Here is a 15,997-nt window from a genome sequence, read left to right on the forward strand (position 1 = left end):
AGGCTTCCCAGAGAGGTGGTGCTCTCACCTTCCCTGGAGATCTTCAAGAGGAGACTGGATAGGCACCTGGCTGGGGTCTTATGACCCCTCCCACCCCCAGTGCTCCTTCCTGCCCATGGCAGGGGGTCAGACTAGATGATCTGTCTAGGTCGCTTCCGACTCATTGATCCTATGATTCTATTATTCATGTGTAGATGCTTCACCTAGGAGCAGTTTACTCCAGTACGCCAGCTCAAAATGCTCTGGAGTTTATTGCTTCATATTAATTGCGCATGTAAATGTATCCAACATGTGTGAAAATAAATAAAATAAATACATAAATGGGGGGGTTAAATTCTAACCCCAATTCCTGATGCTTTAAGTGGGTGTCCCCTTAGTTTTAGTATTTTGAAACTTGGTTAATGACAGTTGCCTATTCACTTTGTTCACAGCCTGATTTTATTCCCCCTCAGCCTTCTCCTTTCCATACTGAACAGTCCTAGCCTTTTCAGTCTGTTCTAGTATAGCAACTGCTCCATAGCTCTGATCATCTTGGTTGTCCTTTTCTAATTCTACTGCATCCCTTTTTGAGATGCAGAAATCTATTGATGCCCAAGGTCCTTTGCTTGAACAAAAAAGGGGGCTTCCTTTAAATTAGATTCCTCTATCTTCAAGAACAAAATAAAACTATAGAAGGGGAATGACAACATTGTGTTTGTCATATGAGCATGCACACACTGTCAGCAATATCAGTACACTTCAAAATCTAAGTTGTGGAACTTTACAAAAAAAAAAAAGACTACAGCTTGGTTGCTAGCTCCTGAGATATCCCATGGCTTATCAGATGGGCAGCGCTCAGTCGTGTCCTAGTGCAAGAAGTCCTTTGCTACAATGTCAGGAGAGATGAAGGGAGCTGAAAACCCTAGTGATCACTCTGTCTCCAGTGTTTGCAGATGTTCCTATTTTAGATGGTTAAGTCACTTGCTGACCGGTGATTTTTAGGACTGAGTAGAGGGCAAACACTATAGTTATAATGCTGTCATTCTTTGGTGCTTGATATGAGGTTAATTATACAAATAGTGGATCTTGTTGGTTTGGCAGCACATACTTCACAGTGCAGTGCCATTTTTGCATTGAATTTTGTGACTTACAGCCATATCCCTTGTAATCCACACCTCCCTAATCAGTAATCACATACTTGAGGCAAGAGTGAATTTTTTTGTTTTACAGGGTCACCTCATGCAGTTCTTTGCCACAGTTAATTGTTCTCCATTAACTTTGGAAATACTCATCCTTGAAATTGAGCTTGGAGATTTGGACAGGGCAGAACTTGTTTATAGGCTAATGTCTCCCCATTCTTCATGGTGATGTTGGCATCATGAAGAGATGTAAAGTGCCATCCTCAGACTGACAGTTTTAAGGGGCTAATGCAAAGACAGGACTGTAGTGTCATACTCTTCCAATGCTCAGCTAGTGATACAGAGACTAATGCTCCCTAGCCAGTTCTTATCTCCTCCCTTTCACCTGCCTGTGTTTTATTGCAGGTGTGCCTTTTTGGGAACTCAGAAGTGTCCTTGAGAGATCATCTGCGGATAGGCTCCTCGGAGGACGAATTGGTTGAGATCATTGGAGCAGCAGTGGGCAGAAAAAAGAAACAGCATGCCGGTATGTTTACTGCATCCAAGTAGTAACAAAGGGGAAGAGGGCTAAGGAGTGTGCTTCTCCAAGATAGAGTGCATGATGGCCAAGACGTTGGTAGGAAGGCAGGAAAAATTATTAAATAGAGTTGTATTGTAGTGATTCTGGAGAGGAGACATTGAGGTTCCCACTTAATTGGAAGCATAGTCTAGCACTGAATTTGAAGTAGTAAGTATTGACAGGTCAACCTGAATATTATGTGCTTGCTCTAAAATTCAGATTGGTATGCACATATTACTGAATCTCCCCCACCACTAGAACTGAGGCTGCCTAGCAGTCTTGGATTTCCAGAGACTTATTTTCACATGGCTCACAAGTGCCACTTCAGTGGTGATCCCCAGAACAAAAGCATAAAGGCCTACAGAAATCTGCAGCAGTCTGCTCTGCTTCTTTTAATTAGAAGTAGGTCAGTGGGAGACCATAAAAGCCAGAGTTTGGAAGCTCATCTGTCTAGCCCAATGTCCTGTTTCTGACTATGACTACTATCCTGAGAACAAGAGGAGGAGCAGAGCCTCATGATCTCTGGGACAATACGTTTACACCCCAATGCATGAGATGACATTACCCTTATTTTAGCTGGCATACCTGCAAGCTACTTGATTCATATTGTCTCTAGATGCCTTTAAAATTCAAGTAGCTACTCTGAAGCTGGGTGCTTCCTGGTGGTGGGGGGGGATGCTGCCACAGAGAGAAGCACCAGCCCCCCTCAGCCCAGAGACCACTCCACCTGCCAGCAGCTTGCCCTCCACTCCCCACTGCCAGAGAGGCAGGTAAGTGCACGGGTGTGTGCACGGCACGGGGGTTTACTTGACCCTAAATTGAAGAGGTGTTTTTAAAAACCCACCGCTTCAGTTTAGGGCCTCCATTTCGTCTACACACACCCTAAGAGGTAAGTTGTCTGAAAAATTCCAGAGGGGTTTTTTACTGGCCAAAGCAATGGGACATCAGCAAACGTCAACTTCACGTTCTGTTCTTTCTGCAGGTATTGCTAGCTACCTTAGTATCGAACCATGGGGCATCTTGAGATTGGTGTGCCACAAACTACAGTATATAGCTACGTGTTCAAGTCGTTTCTTTCTGTAGAGAGATCCTATTGCTCTTGAAGTAATATGACAGTCCTGAATTATTTGGATGTTGTAAAATAGAGATTGCAATTCTGATTACAAGAGACCATCTGGGAAAGGCTGATACATATTGTGGATCCACTTGGGCCCTTGAATGTTTTCCTCAGATACCATGTTTTATGTTTTTATGTAATATTTTCAGGTTGGGTTTCTTGAGCTCTATTTTTCCTGCAGGTTGGGATATGTGGTGGTGGTGAGAGAGGTACAAAGAAAGCTACGACAAATAGAATATGCCCTACAAATGACCCAAAATGTAGAGAACTAACCTTTTACACGTGTGCTTTGCTTTCTAGGCATGTTTAACATTTCCCAAATGAAGAACCGGCCAATGATCCTGATCGGTGGGTGACAAATCAGTACGTAATAAATACACTGTGATCTTGTTTGTTTTAAAGTCTTCATGGAGCAGAGAGGGATGGATTTTAATTCCAAGCTAAGTTAGGTTCTTTCTTTAGGTACAGATGGGCTGATTTTTAAAAAGGCAGTCATAGTGAAAACAAAAAGTGAGGCAGGGGAAGAAGGTTAATCTATCAACCGCCAGTCCCATCATCCATCTATTTCTAAAAAAATTCTTTAAAAGTCAAAATACAATTGTATTTAGGGTTTCATAGCCTAGGTTGGTGGCTTTGACACTGCTCTTATTTTACTTGCTTTATGTTAAGCAAGAACAGTATGCTGATAGTACAGAGGTTCTGGGTGTTTCTTATAAAAAGCTGCAGTGCGCTGAGATTTTCGTACCTTGAAAAAATTGCAATAGATACTTGAAGGCTGTAGGCCTTGCTTTATTGCTGGGATGGGATTCCTGAGCTCCTGTGGAATGGTATGGCTACTACATGGAAAGCTTGCCATTTCACCTAACTGTCATCTTCTGAAATTCAGTGAATGGCTTCAGATAATTTGGGATTTGATTCTTTTCAAAGGTAACACTGCAAAGGTTCACAATAAATACTACTAACAAAATTGCAGCCTGGTGTCTGTCTAGATACTTACAGCATCTTTCTCCATCATGCCCCAGCCACTGAGGGTATGTCCTCGCTCAGAAAGCAGATTGTTCAGTCCTGTTGATGAGGAAATAAAAACCACCTGCTGTTGCATTAGCCCTGCAGAAGCAGTGGTGAAAATGCCTTGAGGAGCACCCTGTACACTGTACTCAGCACCTGGGTTACCAGCGTGCTCCAGCATGGGGGTTTGGGGCAGCTCCAGGGTATCTTCACTGTTTCATTTATGGAGTTGGTTTGCACAGAGCAGGAGTGGGACTTACTTCCTCAGTGGTGAGACAGGACAGTCAATCCCTCAGGCACCTTCAGTGCCCTAGACCAGTGGTATGCAACCCTTTGGGTCCCACAGGCTGGATAAGTAATGTGGGGGTTGGTCCATGAGCCTGATCCAATGTGTGCTAAGCCCTGGTCCCATGTAGATGTTGTACCCACAGCCCAGGGCTTGTGAATGCTAGATCAGGCTCTGGCTCCACACTCTAAATAGGGCCCAATACCCTGACCCCAGCCCTGCATGCACCAGATAGTCTGCTGTCCTGGCCCTGACCCTGAACTCTTGCATGCTGTATTGGCCTGCCACCCCTGCCTCAGCCCTGTGCTGACCCTGACTCCATGCATGCCATGTCAAACCTGCTGTCCTGGTCCCAGCCGTGCATATGCTAAATTAGGCCCACTGCCTTGGTTCCAGCCCCACATAAATCAAATAAATCTGATGTATGGGGCCATCTCATCTGGCCAGCAGGGGTCAGAAATTAGGCTGTGTGACAACAGTGGCAGCGTTAACTATCACTTCTACCCTACTGCCAAACTTCCAGATCCTTGGGGAGCCCTGCAGGCTGGATCACACAGCTTGAGAGGTGGATCTGGCTCATGGGCTAGGGGATTGAGCACTCCTGCCCTACACTAAACTGTTCTAGGCTGTAGAAAGCAATGCACAATGTATTACTGTTCCTATTCCTAGTGGAGGCATTCTCCAGCCCCTCCCTTTGCTAAAATGTGTGTCCAGGTGATTGTGACAATGCCATAGTATATGATTTATATCCAGTTCAGGGAGGGGCAGATTCCAAACTATTGAGCCCTCTAATCGAATATAGTGTCTGGCAGCCAAAGTCAAGGACTGGGACTCCTGGGTTCTGTTAGTGACTCTTATAAGTTGTATCACTTCTGTATCTGTATTTCCCCAATTATAAAATATCTGTTTATGAGGAAGTGCATGTGCAAGATGGGCTTAAGTTTTTGAAAAAAGCATTGAGAGAGCATTATGTGAAAGCTGATCTAATAAGCACTAATTCTGGCTATTCCTTGCTAAAAAGTTTTAAACAATCAAGGGAGAAATACTCTCCATCTCTGTTTCTGTCTTATGCTTAGTAATACATCAGTCATGAATTTTGCAGTATCATTTGCCAGTTCTGAGAACTGCCCTGAATGGAGCGGTGCAGATACCTAGCTTAGGATCTGAAAACTGTCTTAGTAGACAGGCAACATTCCTTACATGGGCAGATGTCCAGGGAGGATGGTCTTGCAGTACCTGCCCCCTCAAATTAGTCCTCTGGAGCTTCCAAACACTTTACTTGTTGCAAATGCATTCTTTTTAAATTGATCCTTCTGTTTTTACGGCCTCTCTTCCCTTTTTCTTTGATTGCATGCCATCTTGTGTCTTGTTGAGTTTTTATGTGGACAGGTTGAACCATGCAGGCAACTCTGGCCCTCTGTATTTGCTTGATGCATGCATGCATGCAGATATGCACGCACACACGTGCATGTGTGTATATGCATCTACAGATAGATAGATATAATCTATATATAGATTGGGCCTACTTTGAATAGTTTACTTATCACCACCTTCAAAAACCAGGTGACCCCTATTTTGCAACATGAGACTGTTTTAAACAATTGTTTCTGATTCTCCATTCCTGGAATGTAATACTGCAACTCTGGCAACACACCCTGTTTATATCTATATATAGATATATAGATATAAAGATATAAACTTGTATCTACATATAGGTATAAACTGGGTGTGTTGCCAGAGTTGCTGTGTTACATTCCAGGAAGGGAGAATCGGAACAATTATTTACAGCACTCTTGCATGTTGCAAGATAACGGTCATCTGGTTTTTGAAAGTGGTGGAAAGTAAACTATTCAAAGTAGGCCCAACCCAATGTAATTTATTAGTACATGCCTTTCAGACTTCTTTCTAATTTAATACTGGGAGGAGAGAGTGAGGCAGGATGTAGAGGTAGGATCCATCCAACTTCTCTTGGAATAGCTGTTTGGTTATATGGAGCCTGCTAAGTAAAATAATAGCAGAAATCTATCCAGTTTCTCCCCAAGTGTTCCACATCTTGAAAGCTAACCACTGGCATCCCCTGTATAAACAGAACTGTCTCCATAACCGGAGATGAGTGGAGGCTGACACATGGGCCAGTAGACACGCATAGGAAGCTGCTACAGGATTTCCTAATTTACGTTTTTAATTAATTTCAAAGTTCAGTCAAAGTTATCATGTGAACAATCTGAAGAAGATAGGCAGAGAAAACATGGGATTCATTTAATAAAATCTAATGTTCTGGAAATGACTAATCTGTCTTGTCCTAGCAAGCCAAATCTAGCTTCTTCTCTCAATTACCTTAGCCTAATCCCTTTCTGTAATATAGTATGTCCCTTATTTCCCTTACAGAAATGTTCTTGGAAAGTTGTTCTCACATGTTCACTTTACTCTCCTTAGTTTAAGTATTACCTGCTTCCTTGCTACACCCTCTAAAATAATGTAAGTTGAAAGTTAACAAACTTAACTTTTCAGGCTGGCTAGTAAATTACGAAGAGAACATTAACAAACTTTTCTCTGGTTCATTAGTGGCATTGTACTGTCATTTACAGGCATGGTACATGTAGTCTGTTTTAAAGCTGTTTAGGAAATGGGTAATTACCACAGGGAAATGAGGTCTCACATACTGCTAATTACCTGTTCATCGCATTGCTGTACAGCCAAAAGTAGGCAAGTTATGCAAGGATGCAGCTCTAAGGGAGTCAATTGAAGCTGCATCTATTTTTCCCCATACCTGAATTAAACTTGCTGCCTTACAAAAATCTAAAGACCATTTAACTTTATGCACACCTCCCTTCCATATAGATATATTGTGTAAACTGATATTTGGAATAGACTTTAATGTGGCTAAACTGAGATGCCTGGAGCATCTACCTCTAAGAGCCAGGTGAAAGACAGCACTGTTGAGTCTAATAGGGAAGAGGTTAAACAGGCCTTAATCCTCCACTGTAGCTTATTATTGCTTACTGATTGCTTTGCAGTCCAAAGCAATTTAATGCTGGGGGTGGTATCTGCCCAGCATATTGTTGCTTACAGCACTAGGTCTGAAAATAAGTATAAGTTTTCCCTTTCCCTTGCAAAAGGTGCTGCAAAGGTTAAGGTGTCCTGTTGCTTTGATTCATCTGAATTAGTTATTGAACTTGCTGGTAAAGAATTCCATATAAAGAGGGACTGAAAGACTATGAGCAAAGCCAAACCACTCCTTAGCATGGACAAGTCTCTTAAAACAAGAAAGAGCCTGGTAGCCTCGGATGCAGCAGAAGTGGAACACAGTCTTTAAAGCAAATTGTGAAAGCAGGAGTTGACCACTTACCTCATCACCGCCTTTTCTCTTTGCTTATCAAGTGAATCACTTCAGTTGGGCATGTAACAGGCTCCTTCTGTCTTGGTGCTTGGCAGTAAGCTCTGTAGAAATGCCAGAGACGAGGGATTAATGCAAGGGGCAGGAGGAGTGCTACTAAGTGGATTTAAACTAAAGTGCCAGACTTAGCAGGCAAAGTTCCTGCTCAGCAGGGTAACTGGTTCAGTGAGGGAATTTGAGTTTCCAGTGACTGAGCTTTAATTAGGACATACATCATTAACACAGCAAGAGCTGGCAGTAATGACAGAGGTTCCCATCACAAAGCCAGTCCTAGGAACTGGTAGAAAGCATGGCTGCAGCTCATGCCTGTTCCCCTGGCCATCCTATGTGCTGGCAGTAACAGCAAAACAGAGTGATCCCTCTCTACACAGAGAGATGGAAGGGGCAAGAGCAACAGCCAGAGCTCAACAGGGAGGAGATAAAATGAGATAAGCTGGGCTGAGTTATTTGGTAATTGAAGATGGGACACAATCCCTTCATTGTTTTATCTCCAAAACTGTTCTCCATGTTGCTTCTCAGCTGCTATTTCTCAGAAGTAAATGTTAATGCTTTATGTTGTGGGTGTCAAAGATATGGCCCATGGAGCCCTGTCAGCCAGCGTGCGGTGCTGTCTGTGGGTCTTGGAGTGAACCCACTTGCCATAGGTGGTGTGTGTTGGATTAATGGGCCTAATGAGTTTGACATCCTTGCTTTGTACTGAAAACCATTTGTTCCTCTTTTATGGATGACTGTACAGTAATGCAGTGTTTCCAGTTCTAGTGGTTGCAAGCAACACTAACAACAAATCACTGAGTGCTTAGAAGTGGGGAAAAAGGAAGTTTGAGATTCAGTAAAGAAGTGAATTTCAATTCCAGGCTTCCCAGACGTTTTTATAATAGAGCTGTACTCTGCTCCTAATTCAATATGCTATTTAGCATATCCTTCCAATTCTGGGGGGGCGGAGGGGCTGAGGAGGAAAACTTTGTCTCATATTATTTATCTTTTTCTTCTTCAGAGAAAGCATTGAGTCCATCTCCACTACTCCAAGTTGCCCTGCAGAATCCCCCCAGTTCAAAGCAATGGGGCCACAGCAGACATAGCCACTGGCTGACTCTGGGAGTAAGTTTATTAAAACAGATGGAAAAAGCATTTAAGAAAAATGTGTTTACAGGACAGCTTGCCTTGCCAGCATCTCACCCAGAGCAACAGCAGCTTGTGGCAGGAATTCAGCAAGCTCAGCTGAGAGGCAGTTGCATCGTCCGAAGGAACTTGAGCTCCAGCTTAAATATGAAGTGCCTTAAGACAGAAACTCCTTCTGTTAAGCACACTGGCCAAATTGTTGTGGACACTCACTCCAGAGGTGCTGCCAGAAATCAGTCAGAAGAGAAGGGTCCAGGGTCTGAAGCCAATACCTGTCATCCTGGTTTTTGTGCCAGTGTACCAGGTGCCTCTGATCATCTGACTCACACTGACCAGGAAGGACGGGCCACTATGGTAGATATTGGAGGGAAGCTAGATTCCAGAAGGACTGCAGTGGCCACTTCTGTGGTTCGACTGGGTCAGAAGGCATTTGGGATGGTGGTTCAGAACCAGCTGAAGAAAGGGGATGTGCTAGCAGTAGCCCAGATTGCAGGGATTCAGGGAGCCAAGCTGACCAGCCAGCTGATCCCATTGTGCCACAACATCCCACTAAGCCTTGTGGAAGTCTCTCTCATCCTGGATGAGAGCAGGTATGCAGTGGTGATCCAGGCATGCTGCTGTACCCAAGGGAAGACAGGTGTGGAGATGGAAGCCCTGACAGCTGCCAGCCTGGCTGCCCTGACTGTGTATGATATGTGCAAAGCAGTCACTCATGATATAGTCATTGAAGAGGTGAAGTTGTTGAGCAAGACAGGAGGGCAGAGGGGAGACTTCCAGCGAGCTTAGTCCATAGGCATTGGATAACACCACTGAGAGTTCTGGGCCTCTGGGCCTGCCTGCACTAGGCTTGGCAAAAATGCCAGCAGACACCACCTGAAAGATGTGACTTCAGGTATATTACCTAATCATCTCAGTGACAAGCTGGGAATTATGGAACTACTGTCTTTTTGCCTCAATGAATTGGTTTTGAGTTTGGTTTTCAGTTGAGAGCTTGACAGCCAGCTTTAAGAGGTTTCCAGGTCAGACCACAACTAGATTTTGGCACTCCTGATATTGCCAGTAGGGGTGCCAAGAATCTAGTTAGGTCATGGAGACTGAGCTTTACTCTCACTGCTCTCAAGTGTCAGAGAAGCTTGCATGCTTCCTGTAATCATGCTGTGTGTATATTCACATCTCCAGGGTTCACTATCTTGGCACTTTTCATCAATGCTAAATTCACTTGACAAATTTAATATTATTGTAATAATGCCTTGGATTAAGGACTGTGACAGAAGAGCAGTCCCTCCTTCTGCCTACAGAGGTTGAACTGAGGAGTAACTTCAGGAACAGACAATGGGAACAGTTCAAGAGACATGGCCACAAGCAAAATTTTTAATAATGTGCATAGACTTATCATCAGACAATCCATACCAGTGATGGGATGGGAGCCTAGCTTGCCTGTGACCTGAAATCGTAGCTGTTTATTGACTGGGGGATGGGGGGAATGCTGGCAGGCATCTCAGCCCAGCCCTACTCTTAAGTGCATTGTGAAGTATGCAAAAGAGAGGGAATTTTTGGCCCTCCCAACACTGATTTGCACATCCTGCCGTTTCATTACAAGTCCCAAGTCTTCTCCCTGGCTGGCTTTGAATTTGCCCTACAACTGAGTCTTTTCAGAAAGGGTAATAGGTCTATTTATGTCCCTCCAGGGTCTTGAAAGAATACCATGTTGAGGTGTGTCAGGTTTTTTCTGCTAAACATTTTCAAAGCAACATTAAGTATGACCAAAAACAGGTAGCCTTGACACACACGTCTCAAAAGCACCATCAGATTGACACTGTTTAAGCTAGTTGGTGCATACTGCTGTGTACACAGGAGTAGACTATGGCCCCAAACCTGTTGGTTCTAGTGGGAGTTGCACTCAGATTGTCAGATATTTAAGTGTGCAAGCCCAAGGACCTGACTAGCTTCCATGTCAACACTCAAAAACAGAAGTATGTGCCCCAGCTCAACATATGCTGCACATGAATAAACTGAGGAGTTTATTGCTCCCAGGCACACATTCAAGCGGTGTGCCTGGGAGCAATTTATTCATACGCTGTAATTGTGCATGTAAACATGCACTGTGCCTTCCACAAAATGACCGTTCCTTTTGACAAATGGGAAAGTAAACATCCTTTTGTTGTTTAACTTTGCAAAGAAGAGAGAAATCCTGTTATTTCTCAAAGGATAAACAGTTAAAGAAGAAGTTTCAAGTAGCCATTTAAGTTTTTAACAAAAGCACTTACAATACAACCATAAGAGTTGGTAATAGTCACAATATTTTACTTTTCTGAATAGCCCCTAGATCCTAGAGGAAGTGAGAATCTGCACCTTTTTGTCTTTAAATACAAGTCTGTAGCTCTCCTAGGTCATGCTGCCAGTTTAACAAGGTAAAGAATGCTTTAAGAAAAAATGTCTTTTCAAATATTTGGGGTTGATAATACTGAGTATTTGAAACTGTCCCTTTTCAAGACTTAATGAGAATAACACACAGTTTTTTTAATATATTAAAACAAATTTGTTCTCTTTTACCCATATGAAGAATATTTCCTCCTTTACTTAGCTGTCATGATTAAAGTTCAGGATTCTTTCTTCTGCTGCAGTTGATGTTAAGTAGCCACTGCAGACGAATGGGTTTAGCTCTGTGCTTGCTTAGAGTATGGACAAACATGCATTTTAGCCACTTTAAAAGGGGAGGGAGAATTGCTGCTTGGAAGCATGCAGTAGGTGTTGTTTTAAGTGTTAGATCTATGTGCTCCTACAAGGATGCAAGTAAACTGAATTCTTTGGAAGCTGGATCAGTTTTGCTACTCTTACATTGCTACAGAATCGTGCAGGTATAATAGTTGCATCATAACAGATGTAACAATTGTACTGATTATCAACCTGTCTATATCAGGGGTTCCCAAAGTTTTTATGCTGCGGCCTGGCAAACTGCACCCCAGCAGTCGCAACTGACCATGGCCGGAATTTCTGGCCAGAAGACGGGTAAGAATACATACCCCTGTCCTGGGGGCAGGGGGTGGGCCAAACCCTGCGCTGCTGTGGGCCCTGCAGAAGGAGCTGCAACCTCTCTACCTGGTTCTGGGGCACTGCAGTTTGCAGATCCGCGGCCACTTCTGGTCCAGCTGCCAACCGTGCTTCAGGCCAGCAGCCGGGCTGCAGCCTGAGGTTTGAGAACCCCTGGTCTATGCCCTTGGATACTAGTGACATTCTTTTACTAGAGAAGGATGGGTAGGTCCCCTAAACTTCTATGTAGCTTTTCACCTTCATAAAACTAGTGGGGGGGAGGGGGGTGAAAGGGAGAAGAGGGAAATGAAGCAATAATTATACAAAGTCCATAATGGCACCAGTGCAAAGTTTCCAATAAACTCTTCAGTAACAGTGATAACTGGCTACTCCAGTTGCTTCTAACACTTCTACATTTTAACTTGCTCTCCAGTATCAATTTTAATACAGAAGTAACCTGCAAGGTCTGATTAAACCATACTCACTCCAGTAATGTTAAGTCACACAGCTTGCACATGCGTGCACATTCCTGCACATGCACGCACATTCCCACACATGCACAAGCATACTTTGTACATCTGGTTGGTTTCTTTGAAAACAAGTTGGTGCACACCAGCTAGCTGTACATAGTGACCACTATGTTTTTTTTCCTTATCAAAGCCACAGGGCATGAAAAGTGGCATTTATGGAATGGTGCTTCAGGTGCCTACTCTTTTCTTAACAACTGCAAGAAAGTGCCAATCAGAGCTCTTAAATAGGCACTGAGACGTTACATCAAAACCAATGAGGATGCTCATGAGTAAAAACAGCAGCTTACACATGTAATCACCACAGCAGTATAGTACTGATTACTTGCATGACAGAACTTGAAAACACTGATCCAAGGAGTGGCCCATGACCACTATTACTACTTTTAGCGCTGGGAAGAGGGGCCTGGAATAGCAGTATAGATGCACTTTGGCCCAAATCAAGAATTATTGGTGTCTTGGAACCATTAATGTAAATTAAATAACTAATAAACCTCTCTTGGTAGGGCTAAATACTGTTTTGCACTGAAGTAACGTTCAAATCTACCAAGAAGAGATTCCTAGAGTAGGATTGGGTATTTGATCTGTCAAATAAAGTTTGGTCATTTGACTGGTCAAATATTGGTCAGAAATTATAAAAATAAATAAATAAAAATTGCCAGTAGAACCAAATAAGACACAGAAAAAACAAATTTTCCATTGTGTGTCAAAAACCAAAAAAGTATTTCTGTCAAGAAAACTACAAGTCTTATTTTTTATTTTTTATTGCTGTAATCTCTGATTAGTCACAAATATTTTTATCAGTCAGTTGACCAGTTTGCCAACTCTGCCTTGGAGCACTTGCCCAGCATATAAATAACCCAGATTCAGACACTTATTTTTTCTAGTAAAATCCTCTAATCACTCAAGTTATAGGCTATGGGAAGTCATTCTCTACTCCACCAGCTGGAGTTGTGTCACTTCACCTAAAAACATTAATGATTCATGGAGCTAGAGCAGGGGGCCATGACTCAGACTTAGTGGTTCAGATACCTGCCTGGCAGGGTGAGGCAGCCATAGGGATGCAGGACTCTCCCACTGCCAGCATAAAATGGGTATGACCCTAGCATGGTTTGTGCAAGGAAGGGCTTGCCTTAGAGGGTTTGAAGCTCTGAATCTTAAGTGGGGAGGGTCAGTAGAGAGCCGACACTTAAAAAATAAAAAACCTGCTCCAGTCTGAGGCTTCAGTGTTGTTGGCATTTCCTAATAACTACGTGAGGCATCCCCCCACTCATTGTAATGTTCTTGGTTCTGAGGGGTTACTCCTCCCCATGCATTGCATAGTAAACCTAGACAACTAACTCAGGGCTGCAGATTATATATCAGGGCCTAGAACCTGAGGGTGAAGTTCACATTATGCTTAGACCATACTAAATCCCTAGAACGTTAAGCAGTGTTTAAATGTTAGAACATACTATGAGCAGTCGCACTTTAAAAGTTAATACCGTTTCTTGCCTGCACGGCTCTGATTTACTATTAGAGGGCTGCTAAGTATGGCCTAAGTGTAATATGTAACTTGACCTTAGGTTCTTTTGTGGATCTGGGCCTTGGATAGTCATGATGAGCTTCAATGCTGAAATGTAGAAGCCCCTGCATCTAGAATTTAGGTGAATTGGCTGAGCCAAGAATAGAGATTTCCTCCTGTGCACCTCTACTCTACTTTGTTCTCCATAGTCAAGACTCAGTTGACTGACTTTCAAAAGCATTTCCATTTATCTAAGCATATCTCTGGAAAACAAAAAAAAGAAAAAAAAAACAGGCTTTTTTCAGCCTGGTTACTTTTAATCTCAGGGCACTTTTTGACACTGGGGGAAGACTAGTTGTATTCATAGTATTCAGGGTAGACTTTAACTGTGAGATGATGATGAATTTGAACACAATTTTTTTCTGAAAATAGCTATTTTCGGAAGCTCAAGTTGGCTGTCCAACTACTGTACAGTAGCCAGTTGGAGAAATAGGGATGTGTACACACAAACCGACTTTCAATCAACTTTTTGCCACAGGTTTTAAGACGAGGGAAAGAAGTTTGGAAGGAAGTCTGATTCTTAATCTGAACATTTGGGGTAACATGACTTAAAAATATTTTGGTGCCATGCTATTTTTGTGTTACATAATAAAGTCTTGGAATTATGCACTATTGTTTTAATATGGACATAAGATGTTGAAGTAAGTAAACTTCATCAATTTTTCTAAGAAGAAATGAGCAATAGTATGCAGTGTGGTACTGTATGTGTGTTGGGGGAGAGAATAAAATGGTATGTTACAAATTTACGCACAGGTAAACTAGGGCAGCATTTTAGTGTCTTATTCTCTCCATTACATTTTTAATAAATACTAATTATAACCAAGTTGAGTTTTTTGTGGATTTATTTTGCAAAAGGAATTTAAATTACACATAGATGTACATTAAAAAAAACTCTCTCTCTAAGACAGGTTATCATTTTTTAATATACTGCACTTCAAGATAGCTTATGCATGCACCCTGTTGCAAGTTTTTACAATAGACAGTGATCGAGCAGTCAGCCAGGATAACACCTTTCTTATATTGAGAAACAACTTATTTTTCTCTGTAGGATTTGGCCTTTAGAACTGAACTGTCTGCAAGTACATATGCTTAAATTGAGTAATCAAATAATAGTGTACCATAACCTCTATAATGTCTCTTTTTTCCTCCTTTGCCACTCTCCATTATAGTCATCCACTGAATGGCATTTATTAACATCTAACTCTACTTCCTGCTGCTCAGTAACAATACAGAAACACTGTCTGAAACAAGAAAATCAAGGGAAGTGATTCTTCTACTCTATTTGGGATTGGTGTGGCTTCAGCTGGTTTACTATCTTCAGTTTTGGGCCCTGCACTTCAAGAAACGAGGACGCACTGGAAGGAGTCCAGCTGAGAATGACAAAAATAATTAGAAGTTCTTTAACCAATTATCTTATTTGCCATGAAACAAAAATGTTGATTTATTTTTTACTCCGTTGTATTGACTTTTGCTTTTTCTCTGAAACAGGCATGCATAAGAGGTTAAATACTAGAAAGACCTGTCTTTATGGAAGTAGCTCTTGATAAGCAAATTTAAGTAGGCAACTTTGGAGCTTTTTGTTGCACAATATCAGAAATAGCATTTCTACTCAGCACACAGAAGAAAACAAAGAAGGAACCTTTCACCTCCACCTCACCAGTAATGCACTAAAAAGCTATGGTGCCCAAACTGACTTCTATGGCCCAAATCCAGCTCCTCTTTAAGGTCGGTAAGTAGCACTGATGAAGCTAAGGTTAGTTATGTAAGCAGTATTCTTACTGCTTTGAGATCTCCCATAACTAGTGTTACCAGATTTGCCCACTACTTTGGGGTGTGCTCATTTATTAGGGCTAGGGTCTTGGCAATTCTATTAATGTGCTGCTTGTGTTACTTGTGTTTCTATACGGAGCTGCATCTCTCCCTTCTGCAAGCCCTCACCCCCAATGGAGCTATCTTGCAGGACTCAGTTCAGTGGGGCTGGGTTCCTCCAGTCCCCAAATCAGTCATACACACAAACACACACAGATTAACGTGACACGCCTGACCTGGCCAGGTTGATCAGCATGGACAGGCTGACACCCTCATATGCCAAGAATCAGTTCATCAGAGCAGCAATAAACTACAGTCAGACACAAGCACACAGTTAAACAGAATACCTCTGAATCTGGCTGGGTGTCCAGATGACACCCTCATGGGCCAGCATTCAGTTCATTAGGGCACGTCTGAGCCAAACTGGGTCAATCAGCCTGTACAAGCTGATCCCCTTATGTGT

The 15,997-nt window shown here is 42.5% G+C and overlaps 1 protein-coding gene across 3 annotated transcripts in view; it reads left to right on the top strand.

Annotated features, from left to right (window-relative positions):
* The window catches only part of MOCS1 (molybdenum cofactor synthesis 1), a 75,349-nt gene that overhangs the window by 56,312 nt on the left and 3,040 nt on the right, over window positions 1–15,997 (top strand). Inside the window, exons 9-11 of one of the 3 annotated variants that reach the window (XM_019527252.1) lie at window positions 1,524–1,644; window positions 3,095–3,142; window positions 8,480–8,583. In XM_019527252.1, coding sequence (XP_019382797.1) covers window positions 1,524–1,644; window positions 3,095–3,142; window positions 8,480–8,583 — 273 coding nt within the window. Of the gene's footprint in view, window positions 1–1,523; window positions 1,645–3,094; window positions 3,158–8,479; window positions 11,104–15,997 lie in introns of those variants that run through there. The other 2 variants (XM_019527251.1, XM_019527253.1) reach the window with 2 other exon arrangements.

The sequence above is a fragment of the Gavialis gangeticus genome, unplaced genomic scaffold (genome assembly GCF_001723915.1).
Source record: "Gavialis gangeticus isolate Ggan-Ray unplaced genomic scaffold, GavGan_comp1, whole genome shotgun sequence".
NCBI classification, from domain to species: Eukaryota; Metazoa; Chordata; order Crocodylia; family Gavialidae; genus Gavialis; species Gavialis gangeticus.